This window comes from Chiloscyllium plagiosum, unplaced genomic scaffold, assembly GCF_037043375.1.
Source record: "Chiloscyllium plagiosum isolate Xiang-an unplaced genomic scaffold, Cpla_swu_hap1 HiC_scaffold_15, whole genome shotgun sequence".
Taxonomy (NCBI): domain Eukaryota; kingdom Metazoa; phylum Chordata; class Chondrichthyes; order Orectolobiformes; family Hemiscylliidae; genus Chiloscyllium; species Chiloscyllium plagiosum.
In genome coordinates, this window is record NW_028270153.1 from 47,062,000 (window position 1) to 47,082,440 (window position 20,441).

At 42.0% G+C, this 20,441-nt stretch overlaps 1 protein-coding gene across 1 annotated transcript in view; it reads right to left on the bottom strand.

Annotated features, from left to right (window-relative positions):
- atp9a (ATPase phospholipid transporting 9A) overlaps positions 1-20,441 on the bottom strand; it is a 187,617-nt gene that overhangs the window by 66,971 nt on the left and 100,205 nt on the right. Inside the window, exon 15 of the mRNA XM_043710245.2 lies at positions 7,945-8,106. Coding sequence (XP_043566180.1) covers positions 7,945-8,106 — 162 coding nt within the window. The remainder of the gene's footprint in view (positions 1-7,944; positions 8,107-20,441) is intronic.

A 20,441-nucleotide genomic window follows, 5' to 3' on the forward strand; every position in this document is an offset into this window, starting at 1 on the left:
TTCACAACACGGAATCAGTAAAGTTAATTGTTGTTTTAAGTCTATCCAAGAGAAAGGCTGTATTAGTGAGTACGGTGGGTTCTTTCTTGATTATATGTTTTTGGAGATGAGTCTCTTGATTAAACCCAGGGAGATAGTGAGGAAAGAGATCGATCTGAGACGGGTACAGCTGAGAACAGAAGTGAGTCAAACAGAAAGGGCAGGCAGGGACAAGGTAGGATTAATAAATTAAACTGCATTTATTTCAATGCAAGGGGCCTAACAGGGAAGACAGATGAACTCATGGCATGGTGAGGAACATGGGACTGGGATATCATAGCAATTACAGAAACATGGCTCAGGGATAGGCAGGACTGGCAGCTGAATGTTCCAGGATACAAATGCTACAGGAAGGACAGAAAGGGAGGCAAGACAGGAGGGGGAGTGGCATTTTAGATAAGGGATAGCATTACAGCTGTGCTGAGGGAGGATATTCCCGAAATACATCCGGGGAAGTTATTTGGGTGGAACTGAGAAATAAGAAAGGGATGATCACCTTATTGGGGTTATAGACCCCCCAATAGTCAGAGGGAAATTGAGAAACAAACTGAGATCTCAGCTATCTGTAAGAATAATAGGGTAGTTATGGAAGGGGATTTTAACTTTCCAAACATCGACTGGGACTGCCATAGTGTTAAAGGTTTAGATGGAGAGGAATTTCTTAAGTGCGTACAAGAAAATCTTGTGATTCAGTATGTGGATGTACCTACTACAGAAGATGCGAAACTTGACCTACTCTTGGGAAATAAGGCAGCGCAGGTGACTGAGGTGTCAGTGCGGGAGCACTTTGGGGCCAGCAACCATAATTCTATTTGTTTTAAAATAGTGATGGAAAAGGATAAACCAGATCTAAAAGTTGAAGTTCTAAATTGGAGAAAGGCCAATTTTGACGGTATTAGGCAAGAACTTTCAAAAGCTGATTGGAGGCAGATGTTTGCAGGTAAAGGGACTGCTGGAAAATGGGAAGCCTTCAGAAATGAGATAAGAAGAATCCAGAGAAAGTATATTCCTGTCAGGGTGAAAGGGAAGGCTGGTAGGTATAGGGAATGCTGGATGACTAAAGAAATTGAGGGTTTGGTTAAGAAAAAAAAGGAAGTATATATGTCAGGTATAGACAGAATAAATCAAGTGAATCCTTAGAAGAGTATAAAGGAAGTAGGAGTATACTTAAGAGGGAAATCAGGAGGACAAAACGGGGATATGAGATAGCTTTGGCAAATAGAATTAAGGAGATTTTTACAAATATATTAAGGACAAAAGGGTAACTAGGGAGAGAATACAGCCCCTCAAAGATCAACTAGGAGAAAGTGAGGACTGCAGATGCTGGAGATCAGAACTGAAAAATGTGTTGCTGGAAAAGCACAGCAGGTCAGGCAGCATCCAAGGAACAGGAGAATCGACATTTTGGGCATCAGCCCTTCTTCAGGAATGAGGAGGGTGTGCCAAGCAGGCTAAGATAAAAGGTAGGGAGGAGGGACTTGGGGGATGGGCATTGGGAATGCGATAGGTGGAAGGAAGTTAAGGTGAGGGTGATAGGCCGGAGAGGTCGGGAAGAAGATTGCAGGTCAAGAAGACGGTGCTGAGTCCGAGGGTTGGAACTGAGAATAAGGTGGGGGGAGGGGAAATGAGGAAGCTGGAGAAATCTGCATTCATCCCTTGTGGTTGGAGGGTTCCTAGGCGGAAGATGAGGCATTCTTCCTCCAGGCGTCGTGTTGCCATGGTCTGGCGATGGAGGCGGCCAAGGGCCTGCATGTCCTTGGCAGAGTGGGAGGGGGAGTTGAAGTGTTGAGCCACGGGGTGGTTGGGTTGGTTGGTCCGGGTGTCCCAGAGGTGTTCTCTGAAACATTCCGCAAGTAGGCGGCCTGTCTCCCCAATGTAGAGGCGGCCACATCGGGTGCAGCGGATGCAGTAAATGATGTATGTGGAGGTGCAGGTGAATTTGTGACAGATATGGAAGGATCCGACGAACAGTCCATCATCAATTGCAACATTCAAGAGGCATTTGGATGAGTATATGAATAGGAAGGGTTTGGAGGGATATGGGCCGGGCGCTGGCAGGTGGGACTAGATTAGGTTGGGATATCTGGTCGGCATGGACAGGTTGGACCGAAGGGTCTGTTTCCATGCTTTACACCTCTATGACTCTATTTATTGGTCATTTAAAAACAAAGACAAATCCAAAATCACTAATAGGAAGGATAAAGCTGTGGCTAAACAAGTGAGTTGCTGGATTCATAGAGATATGCAGCACGAAAGCAGAGAGTCAGTTCAACTGGTCCATGCCGACCAGATCTCCTAAATTAATCTAGTCCCTTTTGCCATATTTGGGTCATATCCCTCTAAAACCTTTCTTATTCACATACACATCCAGAAACCTTTTAAAGTCGTAATTTTACCAGTCTCCACCACTTCCTCTGGCAGCTTATTCCATAAGATCATCCTCTGCCTGAAAAAGTTGCCTCCAAATCCCTTTTAGATCTTTCCCCTCTCACCTTAAACTTATGCCCTCCAGTTTTGGACTCCTCTATCCTGGGATGAAGATCTTGGCTATTCACTCTATCCATGCCCTTCATGATCTTATAAATCTCTGTAACATCATCTCACAGCCCCTAATGCTCCAGGGAAAAAAGACCCAGGGTGTTCAGCCTCTCCCTAAAGCTCAAACCTTCCAACCTCAGCAACATCTTTGTAAATATTTTCTGAACCTTTTCAGGTTTCACAATATTTTTTTTTTAAAACAGCAGGGAGACCAGAACTGTACAGAGTATTCCAAAAGCCAAACCAACGCCTGTACACGCCGACATCCCAACTCCTGCACTCAATGCATTGAGTAGTAAAGGCAAGTGTACCAAGTGCCTTCTTCACATTTTTAACAACTGCAAATGAACTACTTGGTAGCTGTACAGTTTCAGAAATTGTACATTCATTAACATAGCATTTTTGTTTCTTTCTATTTACGTTAATTACTAATCCTGCAATTTCTATCTCTTCTACAATTATGAACAAAATATAGCAAGCATTTGATAAAGTCAAGTGTGAAAGCAGTATAACAAGTTGGTTCACTGATCAAAAAAGAAAACAAAAAGGAAAATGGAGGGTGACAATCAACACATGTAATTTCTCCCATCACTAATATGCTCCTACATCGCAAATTGTCCAAACGTAACATTTAAAGATGAAAACTGTCATCGTCAATACTCAAAAGGCCAAGATGGTGAAAGCCCATCCTGTTGGGGAATAAAATGGAATGATATTGCTCTAGTCAATATACAAGAGGGTTGCTAAATTTGATTGGATCTGTTCCTGGAGGTTTCATCATGTGACCGCCAACAAGCCTCATCCAAAGCAGCCAGTTTCTTTTTTTTCCCCCAATATTTCTATTAGCAATTATTATGACCAGTCCTGCAGTGAGGTTCCACAATTTATTACAGTTTCAGACAGATACTCATTATCAAGTTCTCAGACAATGAGGACTGAAGTGGCTCTCCTTCTTAATTTACTCACCCCCTCAGGTAGTTACAACAGGGTAATTTGAAAAAGGTCCCTAAAATTGATGCCTTCCTTCCTGACCAAATTAACTTATATTTTAAAAGGAGTTAATATTACCAGCATTTCTTGAGTTACAGAAATAATTAATTTATGCAATACCAAAAGTGAAAGAAATAATAATATAATATACATATGCACAGATTAAAAATAAAAGGGAGTCCAAAGAAAAGTTAAAATATATGCATGGATTAGTCTCAGAGTTCACAAAAATAGACAATAGGCTGTTATATTGGTTGATAATTAATAATACTGCTGTTGGTAGGTGAGCAGTTGATTGAGATTCTGGGATTTGTAGGTTCACTGCTAATTTTTTCTTAAGTTTCCTTTCGATAGGCTTGCTGCATTTGGAGCAAGAGATTATCTTTTGCTTTTTACCTGCAGTGCAGCTGTGCTCAATTGCTCTCCACAAGCTGAGGACTTCATTGCACACTAGTCCACTATTATGCCCAGACCATGGATTGAACACTCGATCTGTATATTTCTGGAAAAGTATCACAAAACAACTGCAATTTGTGTCTTGATGAACAGGAGACAGTTTTCTGCCGAAGGGCTGGGGGAGCAGAGCAGTCAACTCCTCTGATCTATTGTGACTACAGCGATCGCAAACTTAATTTGTTTTGACTTTAACTTTTAGAACATTGAACAGTACAGCATAGTACAGGCCCTTCAACACTCAATGTTGTACCAACCTTTTGTCCTACTCTAAGATCAGACTAACCTACACGCCCTTCATTGTTCTAATTTTCCATGTGCCTATCCAAGAGTTGCTGGCCAAAAGGTCTCCTAGCAGGTGAAAGGAAGCCTGGTGGCAGGAACCTGTAGCTAGGGAACACTGAAGTTGGCCCCAACATTCGGGAGGAGGCTGGCAAATAGGAGGGCTGGGGTCTGAGGCATTGACGATCTATGCTGCAAATGTCAAAGGCTTTCTTGAAGGGCTAGGGAAGAGGGTTAGATTCAGCTGCCCCTGCTCCATAATGAATGTTGAAAGAATCCCTTACATTGGGCAGCAGACAACTGCCAACTCCCTTTCACCATCTAGCTTCCTTGAATTCAACAAGCTAGTGAAGCAATAGTTAACTCCAGATTAGACTTGAAATTGAGCTGTTGGACCTGGGCAAAAGTTATATCAATAAACACCACATCTACCTACTGAGGTAGATGCCCCAATAGCCACTGCTGCAAAAGTAGTGGCAGGCACATCTGCTGCTGCTCTGTTTCATTCTCTGTATTTCAGTTATGAACACCACAGATGACTACCTCCAGAGCAGTCTGGACAAGCACAAACTCAGAGCCACGGAAATAGACTTCATATCTGTGCTTTGGATTCATCAAAGAGATATAGAATTAGCGAGGACCACAGATTTAAGTGGTTAAAACTATTACGAGCATTATTGACACATCGATAAATACATCATTTGAGGTGATGGGTCAGCATAACCAGAAGCATTTTGTAATGAGATCATCTTGGATCAAGGGAGATCATTTTTTACAAGCAGCAACCTACAAGGTTTAGAGTTTTGCACCACGTGTTTGATAACCATGGAGCAATCATCCAGAAATCTTTTGCTGATTCCTGAATTGGCTGAGGTTTGTGTCTATAGTTTTTTTGTGTCTCTCCAAGGGGTTGAGTGCAGGAAAAGCAATGAATCCAACAAGAAACAGCATGCGTGGAACTAACGGATTGTTTGTATACTGTAACAATGGATCTCCACTAGGATGGACAACAACCACACTTAATCCTTTTTCTGTCTGAAGGCCATCTTTTCAACCTCTCAGTCACACATGCTACCGGAAACATCCAGTTGGCATGACACAGAGACTGTACCAAATTACTTAATGACCACAAACAAAACAAATACAGAAATCGCTGGAAAAACTCAACAGATCTGGTAGCATCTGTGTAGGGGAAACAATTAACGTTAAATCTCGTGACCCTTCTTTAGAACACAAGCAGAACTCGAAATGTTAACTCCATTTTCTTTCCACAGATAGTGTCAGACCTACTGAGTTTCTCTGCTGAACTCTCTCTGTTCTGGCTTGTTTCAGATCTTCATTGTCTGCAGTTGTTTGCTTAATTACCACAACTGGCTACCTGCCATTTGCAAATAAGTAGCCATTCCACCCCGACTCAATCTGCACAAAAACAGCCTGGAGGAGTGATGATGCCAACAAATAATGTGCTGGCAAGTAGCACAAGTTCCTGGGCTCACCCACCTTTGGTATCACATTGTCAATCATCAAAAACTCTGCTTACAGTTTCTGTCCACCCATCAACCTGTCCTTCTTACCACCATGTATGAACAATGGTTAAACAGATGAGTACCAGGAGTCCAGTGGCACACAATGAATCATATTCCAGCAAAGATTCAACACAGTAACAAAACTGGACCAGAGCACAGAGAGCAAATGCAAAGTAAAAAGGAAAACAAAAGGGCAAGAATTGTACCTTATTTTTCTTTTTTAATTCTCAGCATCAGAAAATTCCTCCATTGGCAACCCTCATTACATTTTAGTTAGGGCATGCAAATCCCCAGAACCAAAACATCAGCCTCCTCATTTGCTAAGTTTGCGGTAATTATTCCTTCCCGTTCAACTGAGGATACGCCTTAGAAGTGTCAGATAAAAGCAAAAATACTGCAGATGCTGGAAATCTGAAAAATAAAAACACAGATAATGCTAGAAAAGCTCAGCGGGTTTGACAGTATCTGTGGAGAGAGAAACAAAGTTCATGATTCCAATCCAGCATGAATCTTCAGTTCTGTCTCCACAGATGCTGCCAGACCCGTTGAGTTTTGCCAGCATTTTCTGTGTTTGCCTTCAAAATGTCACTGTGCTCCTCTGTTCATCAGCTAACACAAAATTTGTTGGTGTCCAACGAATATGAGGCTTCGATCAGCAGGTCTGGGTTAACAACCTTTGTAACTTGTGCATATGCATAGTCATTGATTTCAGCAAGTAATGGACTGTGGCAAATCACACGACATTGAACAACCCCTCCACTGGTCATCAACCTTTAAACATACCTTAACATAATCATTTATTTTTCAGGAACAATAATTGGATTAAATACTTCAAGGAACATGCTTAGTAATGTTTGGTCTTTTCCTGAGCTCAAGCATCTCCTGGCATTTAAACCACATGCCCATACTCAGCTTTTAACCATAAAGTATCAGGCAGTGTTTATCAATGACTGCTGGGTGATAGAATTTAATAGGAAGCTCCTAGCTAACTTGTATGAATGTGTGTATTTTAGCTGCAATACCTGCAGCTTGTACTTTTACTGGAAATGTCATCCTCATTTAGGGAAAAAAAAATTATAAGATAGCCTGTTGAGTTTGAAACAAACTGCAGGTAACTACTGGCTCAATAATTAAAGAGAAGTCAAGAATAAGTTCAGGTCATCATTTATCAAAAGCTTGATCAAATAACAGTTAAACTATAAACAGTTTTTGTTTAGACAAACGTTTGAGAGATTAAACAGATCAGCATTTATGTATTTTACCACACAGTACAGGAAATGACTGTAGCTAAAAATATTAACATGGTCAAAACAGATGATAAATATTGCAATTTATTTGTGTTGCTAAAATACCATGGTTTCACAACTGTTATACTTTTTGCCTTAAATGGCAAAAAGTCTTCAAGCATTCCCTGTTTGCATTGATATTGCTGATCTCACCCATGCTTTAAAAATTTATATCTTTACGAGGGGAGAAAACAGCTTGGGATAAAAATGCAAAAGCTTGTTTCTGTGAATTTGTGCAATAAAGGATCTCACCCAGCACAGCTGGAAGGTGCGCCAGTGTTAGTTTTCCTGACTTTGTTCTGTTATCTGATTTCAGTCTGTAGTTGGTTTTTGCGACCTTGGACTAAGGAGGGGTAACTCTAACTCAGTTAGAGTTTCTGCGCATGATCCCTAGTCAGCAACCCAAGCTGAATGCATCCATATGTCAATGTCAAATAAGGAAAGGATCAGCTGGATTGGAATGCTCCCTGCAGTCGAATAGCTAGCTGACACAAAATGGCATGAATGATGACTGGTATGAGCAGTTAACACTGAAAATACCCAGCATGACAAGATTGCAGCTGCAAACAGATGGCTAACCTCCTCAGCGTTTTCACATTTTCCTGCTTGTATTACAAATGTCCAATTTCTGGAGTACTTTGTCTTATGTATTACTGAATAAGGGCCGCTTGGGTGACATACTGACAAACTATATGAACCTGTGGAACAAAAGCTGAACCTCGTAGGCAAGAGTGATAGGGAAAATGGAAAGCATAAAGACAAAAAAAAGCAAAAGAATGGCACAAGATAACACATAACCATTTATTTCCATGTCCTTTTCCACCACTTACTCTGACAATGATTCCCATGCGCTTGCTCTCATAGGTAAATGGAAACACTTGCAAGATGCTGAAGTTCAGAATATGTCCTCCAGGTGTCCTCAGCTGCATAGAGGATTGGTCCCGGCCAACGAGAGTTAGTCCTACACACTCTGTCCACTGTACCAAAGACACCTGAAACACAACAAGGATGGAACGTCACCCAAGCTGCTGGAATCCAGAGTTTAAAGGTCACTGCATTGAAGAATGATGGGGGAGGGATAGTTAGTCAAAGAAAACTAATCAACTGTCAGGTCCAGGTAACAGTACCGTTTCAGCAAGGCGACGTTGTAAGGTAGACAAATGCCTGTTAATGCTCTAATTTCCTGAGGGAGTTTAAGCACAGTAATTAACATCAGTTCAGATTAGTTGTAGCAACAATCCCTTAGAAATTATGTTTCAATCTCTGCAAAGACTGATGACTTTCCAGTGACTGTCAAAGGATCACACAAGATTGTAAAATGTAAAACAAGTGGTATACTAAAAGAAAACAAAACGTTACCTTAACACTATTTAGGAGGTCATTGTTACTTTAAACTGGATGAAAGAAATTCCTTGTGACTTTTAACATGTCTGATAATCCTACTCTATGGTTTATATATCAAACTGTCTCTTAAGTGAACATTTCATCCTCGAGGAACCATTCTGAAGCTGTGTCAGTTCCCAATGGCTTGCTTCCTTTCTTTTCTTTTTCCAAACAAGTAACTCCCTATGCCATAACTGACTTTCACTGTGAAGATCACACTGGAGACTCCTTCCCTCTCGCCTCAGCTTCTCTTACAGTCCGTTTCGTATTCTGCTGAGCACACGCAAGCTCCCACGAGTATTTGGCACTGTGACCAAGTGTGAGCAATTTCTTCACTTCATTTGCCGGACCAGCTTCTTCTAATCCTGTTCTGTGCCTCTCCATTGACTGCAGACCCACCTGGGAACTGTGTCACCTGAAGGTACAATGGCTTTCCGAGGACTTTCTCTCTCAAAGCCAATCTCCATGCCAAAATGAATCAAATGGGCCTTGTGTCTATGTAAAATTGCTAATTAGCTATCTTCTAGATCAATAACTCTATTCCATCTTGGAATTAAACAGTGTAATATGTAACACTTTATATAACACTCCATGAATTACAGAGTAATAGTCTCCCCACAGTCTTCCCAACTGCTCCTGCTATTTGTCTACAGGCATGAATATGTAGCACCTTCTTCCTTGTAAAACAGCCTACGACCATCCCAACCCCCAACCATTCACAAAACATAACACTGTACTTGCAACAATTCAAAGTGATATACACAGAGAGAGATAATCACAATAATGTTTTGACATGTACTGATTATTGACAGGACTACATTCAACATTCAGCTGTGGCACGGCAAAAGTTCAGAATCAGTTATGAGGAGGCAGAGACAATGAAATTCTCCAAACCATCCATCTAATTTCAAGAATCAGAAATAGACTAATAAAATAAAACTCTCTGCCATACACCTTCTGAATAATGGGACAGGAATTTGAGGCTGGCATTTGGGGGCTTCAGCTGACATTCATTGCCATTAAGGTTAATCATCACTTAATTCACTCTGACAGCATTTCGATGTACTAATTATTCTGTCAGATTTTACACATTTTTCTTCTGCTGAAAACTGGGAGGTTAAATGTCACCACCTAATGTCATGCTCAGAATCAGCAAGATCGATTGGTTTATCTGTTCTAGTTACCTTACTGATCGTGAGGAGAAGTTTGCATTACTGATTGACAATTATTGTAGTTTGTTCTACTGAGTTACTTAAAGTAACTACTGCTGGTGGGCCAGCAGGATAAGGCCGTATTTTAGCACTCCAGTCATTTATTCTCAGGGAGGAGGAGGAAAGGAGCGAAGGAATGGAGAGACGATGATTTTCCACAGGGAATATCCCACTTGTCAGCAAAGACGTGTTTGGGGAGCAGATATTGATGATGGCACTGTTTATGATTCTATCAGTCAGTTAACTGATGAGTTAATGGAGGCTGATAAGGCTGTGAACAGTCAAGTTAAATGTTTCCTGTTCTTTGTAGTTGGGTATACTTGGTCTTCCTTCACATTTTCCAACGATTGAGTCACTTCAGGAAAGGGCCGGAGTTCAGGGGGGGGGGGGGGGGGGGGGGGAAAGATGACAGTTCTGAAGAATTGGTCTTCAATTACTCATCCAGTGCTTTTTCAAGCAAACTGATGGGGAAAGCACAATGCCTTAAACACTTCAAATACAGGGAGGAACAGAAGAACACGATTAGGTTGTCTGTTCCCCAACAAAGATGGAATGTTGAAGCATCAGACTTGTCAATAACTACAGGTTTGAAATTTTAAAAACTCACTGTTACTTTCCAAATGAGGGTTAAGGTTAAAAAGTTTTAATTAGTAGTGACAATCAGGGTGAAGTTAACATCTGACCTCAATGCCCCAGATTAAAAGGACAGGAGAATCAACTAAGATTTGCTCCCTACCTTGTGTGTATGGATGTTACATCAGCAACATCCAGTCGAGCTAGAAATATTCTACCCACAACACGTCTGCCACATTCTCCAACTTCAACAGCAGGTCCACTGAACAAACGCTAGCGCACTGTTCGACATCGACTGTAAAAGCACTCAGGCACAACTCCTGCAAGAACCAACTGGAATGACCAGACATAGTCAGGATGGCTGAAAACATTTCTTCTGCTAAGTTTTGTTTTCTCAATTGTTAGGAGGAGAACAAAGAAAATAATTAAAGAATTCTCAAACTCTCCTTGAAAAATGGCAGCACTGACATTAGTGACTTGGAGGAGCTTCCTACCTACTGACCAAAATGAACTACCTGTTCATCAAGCTGCATCATGCTTCAAATCCAACTACCTTAATGATTAGATTAATTACTTACAGTATGGAAACAGGCCCTTCGGCCCAACAAGTCCACACCGACCCTCCGAAGAGCAACCCACCCAGACCCATTCCCCTACATTTATCCCTTCATCTAACACTACGGGCAATTTATCATGGTCAATTCACCTAACCTGCATATCTTTGGACTGTGGGAGGAAACCGAAGCACCCAGGAGGAAACCCACACAGACATGGGGAGAATGTGCAAACTCCACACAGACAGTAGCCTGAGGCGGGAATTGAACCCGGGTCCCTGGCGCTGTGAGGCAGCAGTGCTAACCACTGTACCACCGTGATGAGGAAACGTTCTGGCAGAGACAATGGGGCAACGTATTGACACAGAAATAGTAATCCAGAGAACCAGGTAATGCTTTGAGGAGCCAAGTTTTAATCCTACCAGTGAAGATGGTGGATTTTTAATTCTAAAGAATTCGGGAATGAAAAGTTCAAATGATGGTCATTATCAATGGTCATTAAATATGCACCGGTCTTTTAGGAGAGACAATCTTACCTTGTCTGGGCATGTGATTCCAGACACACAAAATGTGTGTGTGTGTTAACTGCCTTTGAAATGGCCCGAGCAAGTCACCCAGTTATATCAAACCAGCATAAGATCTTAAAAGAAATCAAACTGACTGGACTAACTGGTACTGGAAATGACAATGGCTAACTCAGCCCTGTTCACCTTGCAAAGTTCTCCTTACTAACATCTACAGGCTAGCACCAACATTCACAGAGCAGTTTAACAGACCAAACAACAGGCTGACATAGATACACTCACAAAATCATACTTATCAGACCATGTCTCAGACACCAGCATCACTATCCCTGTACATGTCCTGTCCAGAAGTGATGGCACTATGGAACATAGTTGGGTGAGAGTTGCCCGGAGAGTCCTCAAAATTGAAGAAGCCTCATGGTATGAGATTAAACATGGGCAAGGCATCTCTTGCTAATTACCCCTACCGGTCATCTGATAAATCTGTACTCTTCCACATCAAATAGAACTTGGAGGAATCACTGAAAAAGAGTGCAAAATGCTTCTGGGTGGGAGACTTCAATGTCCATTACCAAGAGTGCCTCAGCAGCAACACTACGAACTGAGCTGGTCATGTCCTAAAGGATATAGCTGCTAGACTGGCTCTGTGGCAGGTGGGTAGAGAACAAGAGGGTAAGACATACTTGACCTCATCCTCACCAATTGGTCTGAGACTGATGCAGCTGCCCACAATATTAGTAGGAGCAGCCACTGCCACAATCCATGTGGAGATAAATTCCTCAGTTCATACTGAGGATGCACTCCATCATGCTGTATGGCAATACTATTGTGCTAAACAGGATGGATTTCAAACAGATCTCGTAACTTAAGATTGAAAGTTCATGATTCTGTGGGCCGTCAGCCGTGGCTTTGGTGGAAGAGGGATGTTTCATGCAGCTGCTGTGGTTGCAATAGCGGTTACTCATTGCCATTGTGGCCACGTCAGATATTAGTCTACTTTGACATGTTCGGTGGCACGGCCCAGGATTTCATTGTTTCAGGTTAGCGGCAGTTCGGCGATGGGGTGGTTTTGGCCCAGCATCCCTTCAGGCAGCTCCTACTATGTCTTCTGGCCTGGAATCGGTGAGGCTTGTGGATTCTGTGGAATCTTGCGGCCTGAGATTCCAGTGAGTGGCTTGGATGGATTGCTTTGGCAGCGACTTTCGGCGTTGTATTATGGTGGAGGTCGTCTTCTTCAGCGACGGATTTCTGCATTAGTACTATCTAGAACCCAGGAGCCGTGAATTGAAAGAAGATGGACTTTGTCTTAATTTTAAAATGTTTTGCTTATCTATGCCTTCTGTTATTAAGATAGGTGCCATAGTATGGTTGAAAAATGTGGTGCTGGATAAACACAGCAGGCCAGGCAACATCCGAGGGGCAGATGAATTTCCACACACATCATTTACTGTATCTGTTGCACCCGATGTGATCTCCTCTACATTGGGGAGACAGGCCGCCTACTTGCGGAACGTTTCAGAGAACACCTCTGGGACACCTGCACCAACCAACCCAACCGCCCTGTGGCTGAACACTTTAACTCCCCCTTCCACTCCGCCAAGGACATGACCCTGACCCCATCGCCTGACCCTGACCACACGATGCCTGGAGGAAGAGCGCCTCATCTTCCAGCTAGGAACCCTCCAACCACACGGGATGAATGTAGATTTCTCCAGCTTCCACATTTCCCCTCCCCCCCACCTTATCTCAGTCCCAACCCCCGGATTCAGCACCGCCCTCTTGACCTGCAATCTTCTTCCCGACCTCTCCGCCCCCACCCCCTCTCCGGCCTATCACCCTCACCCTCACTCTCATCTCCTTCCACCTATCGTATTCCCAGCGCTCCTCCCCCAAATTCCCTCTCCCCTACCCTTTATCTCAGCCTGCTTGGCACACCAGCCTCATTCCTGAAGAAGGGCTTATGCCCGAAAAGTTGATTCTCCTGCTCCTCGGATGCTGCCTGGCCTGCTGGAAAATGTGTTTTTCCAGCAACACATTTTTCAACTCTGGTCTCCAGCATCTGCAGTCCTCACTTTCACCATAATATGGTGACTTAAACACATTTCACTGTATTTTTTGTTAAAAAAACACAAATGACAATAAATAACTATTCTATTCTAACTGTGCTCAAATACAATCTGTAAACTTCGGCCTGGCACTCTATCACTCCCAAGCCATAGGATCAACCCTGGTTCAGTGGAGGGTGCAGGAGGGCATGCCAGGAGCAGCACCAGGCAAATCTAAAATTGAGGTGTCAAACTGATGAGGCTACAATACTGGTTACTTGCATAACAAACAGCATAAGCAGTGGGCAACAGACAAGCAATTCCACTATCAGTAGATCAGATCTAAGCTCTGAAGTTATAGCATACCCAGTCATGAATTGTGGTGGACAATTAAATAACTCACTGGGGTAAGATGAACTTAGGGCATGGTTAGGAATATGGGACTGGGATATCATAGAAATTACAGAAATGTGGCTCAGGGATGGGCAGGACTGGCAGCTTAATGTTCCAGGATATAAATACTATAGGAAGGATAGAAAGGGAGGCAAGAGATGAGGGGGTGTGGTGCTTTTGATAATGCTTTTGCATTACGGCTGTATTAGGGAGGATATTCCTGGAAATACATCCAGGGAAGTTATTTGGGTGGAACTGAGAAATAAGAAAGGGATGATCACCTTATTGGGATTGTATTATAGACCCCCAATAGTCAGAGGGAAACTGAGAAGCAAACTTGTTAAAGAGATTTCAGTTATCTGTAAGAATAATAGGGTGGTTATGGTAGGGGATTTTAACTTTCCGACCATAGACTTGGACTGTCATAGTGTTAAGGTTTTGATGGACAGGAATTTGTTAAGTGCATACGAGAAAATGTTTGATTCAGTATGTGGATATACCTACTAGAGAAGGTGCAAAACTTGACCTCCTCTTGGGAAATAGGGCCGGGCAGGTAACTGAGGTGTCAGTGAGGGAGCACATTAGGGCCAGCGACCACAATTTTATTAGCTTTAAAATAGTGATGGAAAAGGATAGACCAGATCTAAAAGTTGAAGTTCTAATTTGGAGGAAGGCTAATTTTGATGGTATTAGGCAAGAACTTTCAAAAGCTGATTGGGGGCAAATATTTATAGGTAAAGGGATGGCTGGAAAATGAGATGCCTTCAAAAATGAGGTATCAAGAGTCCAGAGACAGTACATTCCTGTTAGGGTGAAAGGAAAGGCTGTTAGGTACAGGGAAAGCTGGATGACTACAGAAACTGAGGTTTGGTTAAGAAAAAGAAGGAAGCATATGTCAGGTAGAGACAGGATAGATCAAATGAATCATCAATAGAGTATAAAGGCAATGGGAGCATACTTAAGAGGGAAAGCAGGAGGACAGAAAGGGGACATGAGATAGCAAACAGAATTAAGTAGAATCCAAAGGGATTTTATAAATTCATTAAGGACAAGAGGGTAGCTCGGGAGAGAATAGGACCCTTCAAAGACCAGCAAGGCAGCTCATGCAGGAGATGGGATAGATACTAAATGAGTATTTTGCATCAATATTTACTGCGGAGAAGGACATGGAAAATATAGAATCTGGGGAAATAGATGGTGACATCTTGAAAAATTTCCATATTACAGAAGAGGTGGCACTGGATGTCTTGAAATACATAAAAGTCAATAAATCCCCAGGACCTAGAACTCGGTGGGAAGCTAGGGAAGTGATTGCTGGGCCATTTGCTGAGATATTTATATCATCAATAGTAAGGTGAGCTGCTGGAAGACTGGAGGTTGGCTATTATGATTTAAGAAAGGTTCTAAGGAAAAGTCAGATTAACAAGCCTGACATCGGTGGCAGGTAAGTTGTTGGAGGGAATCTTGAGGGACAGGTTATCATGTATTTGGAAAGGCAAGGATTGATTAGGGAAAGTCAACATGGCTTTGTGCATGGGAAATCGTGTCTCACAAACTTGATTGAGTTCTTTGAAGTAGTAATTCAGATAAATGCGAGGTGCTGCATTTTGGGAAAGCAAATCTTAGCAGGACTTATACACTTAACGGTAAGGTCCTAAGGAGTGTTGCTGAACAAAGAGACCTTGGAGTGCAGGTTCATAGCTCCTTGAAAGTGAAGTCGCAGGTAGATAGGATAGTGAAGGCGGCGTTTGGTATGCTTTCCTTTATTGGTCAGAGTATTGAGTACAGGAGTTGGGAGGTCATGTTGCGGCTGTACAGGACATTGGTTAGGTCACTCTTGGAATATTGTGTGCAATTCTGGTCTCCTTCCTATCGGAAAAATGTTGTGAAACTTGAAAGGGTTCAGAAAAGATTTACAAGGATGTTGCCAGGGTTAGAGGATCTGAGTTACAGGGAGAGGCTGATCAGACTGGGGCTGTTTTTCTTGGCGTGTTGGAGGCTGAGAGCTGACCTTATAGAGGTTGATAAAATCATGAGGGGGCATGGATAGGATAATAGAGATCTTTTCAGTGGGATGGGAGAGTCCAGAACTAGAGGGCGCAGATTTAGGGTGACAGGGGAAAGATATGAGAGAGACCAAAGAGGCTACTTCAGTAACAAGGGTCTGAAGATTCTCTGGCCAATAGCAAGCTAGTCCCTACATATTGTTTTTTTTTTTAAACATTCCCTTTAAAAAAAATACCCAACAATAGTGGATATACAAGCTAGTCTCACTTCTAGTGGAGTGTGCAAGTGGAACTGAGTGGGCTAAGGTTCCGATGTGCACCAGCCTGGTTTTCGGCATTAGCATGCTAATAAAGTCACAGCCAAAGAACTACCCCCTAGAAACTCCTGTGTTACAGGTAAAGGGCACATTCTCTGTATCTGAGTGCAGCTAGCTAACAAGCCAGACACCAGAAAACAAGACAACAAAAGGACCACCTCTCCCCCCAAATGCTGGAATTCATCCACAGTCGAAAAGAATCAAAACAACAAAATCTCAACTAACCTGCACAACTAAAATTTTGAAATTAGCTTTTCAAACACCAATGTTAATACTACTGATAACACCCATTGCAATGGTCACAATGCTCAATTATCCACTCTGCAAATAATTCAGAAAGTGATCTTTTATTATACATTCATCTTTACTGACCCACTTCTTACTCCCACCACCCAGCCAGTTAGCTCCTTCCCCCTGCAGCACTCACTCAGATCCCCTTTACCTGGCTAACCCACTACCTGCTAACACCCTCCTGAGCCTGTTCACTGACCCAATCAGAAGGCTCTGTCCTGAGGGGAATGACGGTCTCCCAGAATAGAGTTTCTAAATTTCTACTGTGTTGTGTTACAATTTCTTTTTATGGAAGTTGATGTTGATTTAAAAAAATACAGTCATGGTCTAAAGAAAATGTCAAGATAAGAGGTACATCCAAGTTTGCAAACATTATTGCACTAATTACGAGCTGTATCCCATCCCAGGTCTGCTTGAAACTCCCATACCTTACAATTAGGGACACTAAATAAGCCATTAAGAGAGGCTGTGCTACATGAAAATGAGCTGGTTTATTTTGATAGGAAGCAAAAACAGGCCAGTCAGCGAGACTCACTGGATAAAACACTTAAACAAGGGAACATATGACCCACAGGCCCTGTGAAATCAACTTTCACTGCATCTATCAGATTTTTATATTTATTTCTTTTGTAATAATTTGTTGAAAATATTTTCTTCAATGAGAAGAAAATTTTATTTTGGGTATTTAACACTATTCCAAATGACGACTGTGACCCTAAGAATGTACCAAGATTTGTAAGTCTCCATGAGGACTCCACACTGCAAGTCAGCATTTGAAAGCAACCATGACATTGAAGCTGGAGTAAGAGCACCCAGGATTTTCCCAGAACCGCAGTTTTCCTCAGTGGCATCTACTTAGTCTGTCTGGCCTTGGAGATTTGGTACGGTCTCTAAAATCAAACAGCTGTCTGCTCTTCCACTTCAGTCTCCCGTTTCCTCGCTTGCAGAGACAGTTCAAATGGAACCTATTGCAGAAGGCAGCAGTTGTTAGTTAAGGCTTGGATCTGCAACTCAGTTTATGCTACTGGTTTCTGTTTCTGTCACATGTTGCAGGAAGACATGCTTGAAATGGTGGAAAGATTGTAAACAGTTAACCAACAGACCTACATATTGCCAACTGAGTGAATCACTTTTTAATAGAAATGTTAAATTGCCAAAACAATAAATAAAACTCATTGCACCAAATGACTGAATGCATGGCAACGTGACCTGCATCAAGATACCTGCAGCACTATCCACTTTGCAGGAGAAACAGAGAAGAGACTGATGTGGGTAAAAGAAAGGTGGGGTTTAGAACGGCAGAAGATATTCAAAAAGATATTCTATTATAATCTCAGTTCCAATGATCAATCATATCATAAAATTCACACAAACACTCCATTTAAACATTTTTAGAATTTGAGAAGATTAAAAGGTGTATTTAACTTAGCCTCTTTTCAAAAGTCCCCACATCAGCCATTAGCATTCAGATGGTGGAATAGGCATCACTACTGAAACTCCTAAAGCTCCCTTTACTCGAAAGAACAAACTGGGTCCAGTTACAGGTCATGGTGACTTTTGTTAATAAATAACATTAGTCTACTTTGCTTAAATCTTTGACCCTTAGCCTACAACCTGACAGTTTCCAACTCCAAGGTACAACAATATCATGTCAAGTCAACAAAAGCAGTAGTGAATGGGTGTGCTGACAGATTCAGTTGCTTGCTGGAAGTGTGACTTTAGAACAATAAATTTCCAGATACTGTCAGGCAGTTTGTCATTCAATGAGCCACCTCAATAACACCACTTAGATGGAACTTCTGCCTGACCTTTCATATAACTGAACAAAAAGACTTGTAATTACTAATTCTGAAAAATAAAGTTTATGGAAGAAAGCAAGGTAGTTGTGGTAATCTCCAAGGACCAGAGTGATAAAATAACAGGAATCTGTTTGCATATCCTAAACAACTGAAGCTCTTTGAAGCACTAGCATGTAGGTCAGATTTTATAGCAAAGGTTGGCAAATGTTTATGATGAGAGAGGAAGGAAAAAATAAACTTAAATTTTCCAAAGAAGGATAAGTACATATGTGTGAAAACACTTTCCTTTAGAATAAGCATTGAACAATTTGGAAGACTTTGAGAGTTCTATATTTATATATCTGACCAGATAAAATCCAGTATAAAACCTGAATCAGGTATCTTTACCACTATCAAATAAAAAAATACTTGTTTGTACTGAAGGTGAAATACTTTTGCTGAACATCTTTTTTTCATCACCCAAACCTAGAGTACATAGGTGTAAAGTGAGAAGGGAAAGATGTTAAAGGGACCTCAGGGGCAACCTTTTCATGCAGAGAAAGGTGCATGTGGAATGAGTTACCAGAGAAGGTGGTGGAGGCTGGTACAATAACAATGCTTAAAAGGCATCCAGATGGGTACATGCACAGGAAGAGTTTAGAGGGATATCGACCAAATGCTGGTAAATGGAAGTTGATTACTTTGGCAAATCTTGTTAGCATGGATGAGTTGGACCAAAAGGCCTCTGTGCTTTACATCTCTGACTCGATAAGCAATCTCATCAGATATTGGACCAGAACTTGCTGTCATAGAACATCTTGTAGTCTCTGCTAAGAGTTAGATTTACCCCTGTATTCTTTAGCTCAAAATATGCGTATGGAACCTGATTGGCCACACCAACATCAGCCACCTACTGGGTTTCTGCAGTCTTTCTTATTTCAGAATTTCAGCACGTGCATTGTTTTACTTTTGAACCAATAGGTATCTCCGCTATTCTAAATTTATTGTTTGGATGATGAACAAAGAAGGGACCACAAATTAATTATTGAAGAGAGATAAAATGTTAGGATAGATTGGATCGAGAGAGACACAGTCAGGGAAAGAAGTAACTTAAAATTCATCATTTTAAAAGCTTCCTAAAGTTAATAAAATTCTTGAAGAAATGAGACTTGACACTTGTCACAAATGTTGATGCCAGAGAGTTGAATTTACAGAATAATAGAATGGTAACAGCACAGAAAAATGCTGATAGTGACCCAAGTTTTTAAACTGGGATTTAGACAAATGCTCCTGCTTTGCCCAGTTCCTTGAACTTTTAGGTGCATTGGGCTCATTTAAGATCAACTTTAGGCACATGTAGACCTGGGTTACAGGAATGGTCACTGCCTGAGCTTCTAATCAGCACCGGGCGCATCTAATGTTTCATTAGAAAACAGGACCAGGCTAAACAGGCTGAGGACTGTCAATCCCTATCCTTTTGTAAGTTGTTCTGGGCCCAAGTAAGGGTCCACACTCAGTGATACAAGCCATGGCCAATAATGGAAACAGCAAATCTTTGGCTGTGAAGCTGCTTATAGGCGAAGAATCCTTTGGGAAGATGATTGTGTTTTGTTTAAGCACACAAGAAGAAATCATCAAGAACAAAGGATAAGTGTCAGCCTCAGGAAATTTCATAGAGTTTCCCACCATGCCCCATTGCAACATTTCTCATGTAGTCTTTTCTGTTCACATTTGGAATTATCCAACAGCTCCCACTGCATGCATCCTTTGGAATTGTGCATTCAGAGGTGAAAGTGTTCACTGCTGCCAGGGCTTTCCAGTATAGATATTCTGGGCATCATATTTAAGCCCCAACCGTGCACCAATATAACGCTGTGAGCCAAATGTGTTGCAATATGACATTTTGGAAAGAGATAGCAGAGAAAGGCAAGTTGGCATTCCACTTAGCCATCAGAGACCTGAAGGCCCTGCTGGATGAAGTTGTACAGAGGACAACCATCTTCTTCACTGAAGAAGACCGCCAGAGGGAACCCACTGCATCAAAACTTGCTGCTTTTGGGCAGCACGGTGGCTCAGTGGTTAGTACTGCTGCCTCACAGCACCAGGGTCCCAGGTTCGATTCCAGCCTTGGGCGACTGTCTGTGTGGAGTTTGCACATTCTCCCAGTGTCTGCGTGGGTTTTCTCCGGGTGCTCCGGTTTCCTCCCACAGTCCAAAGATGTGCAACTCGGATGAATTGGCCATGCTAAATTA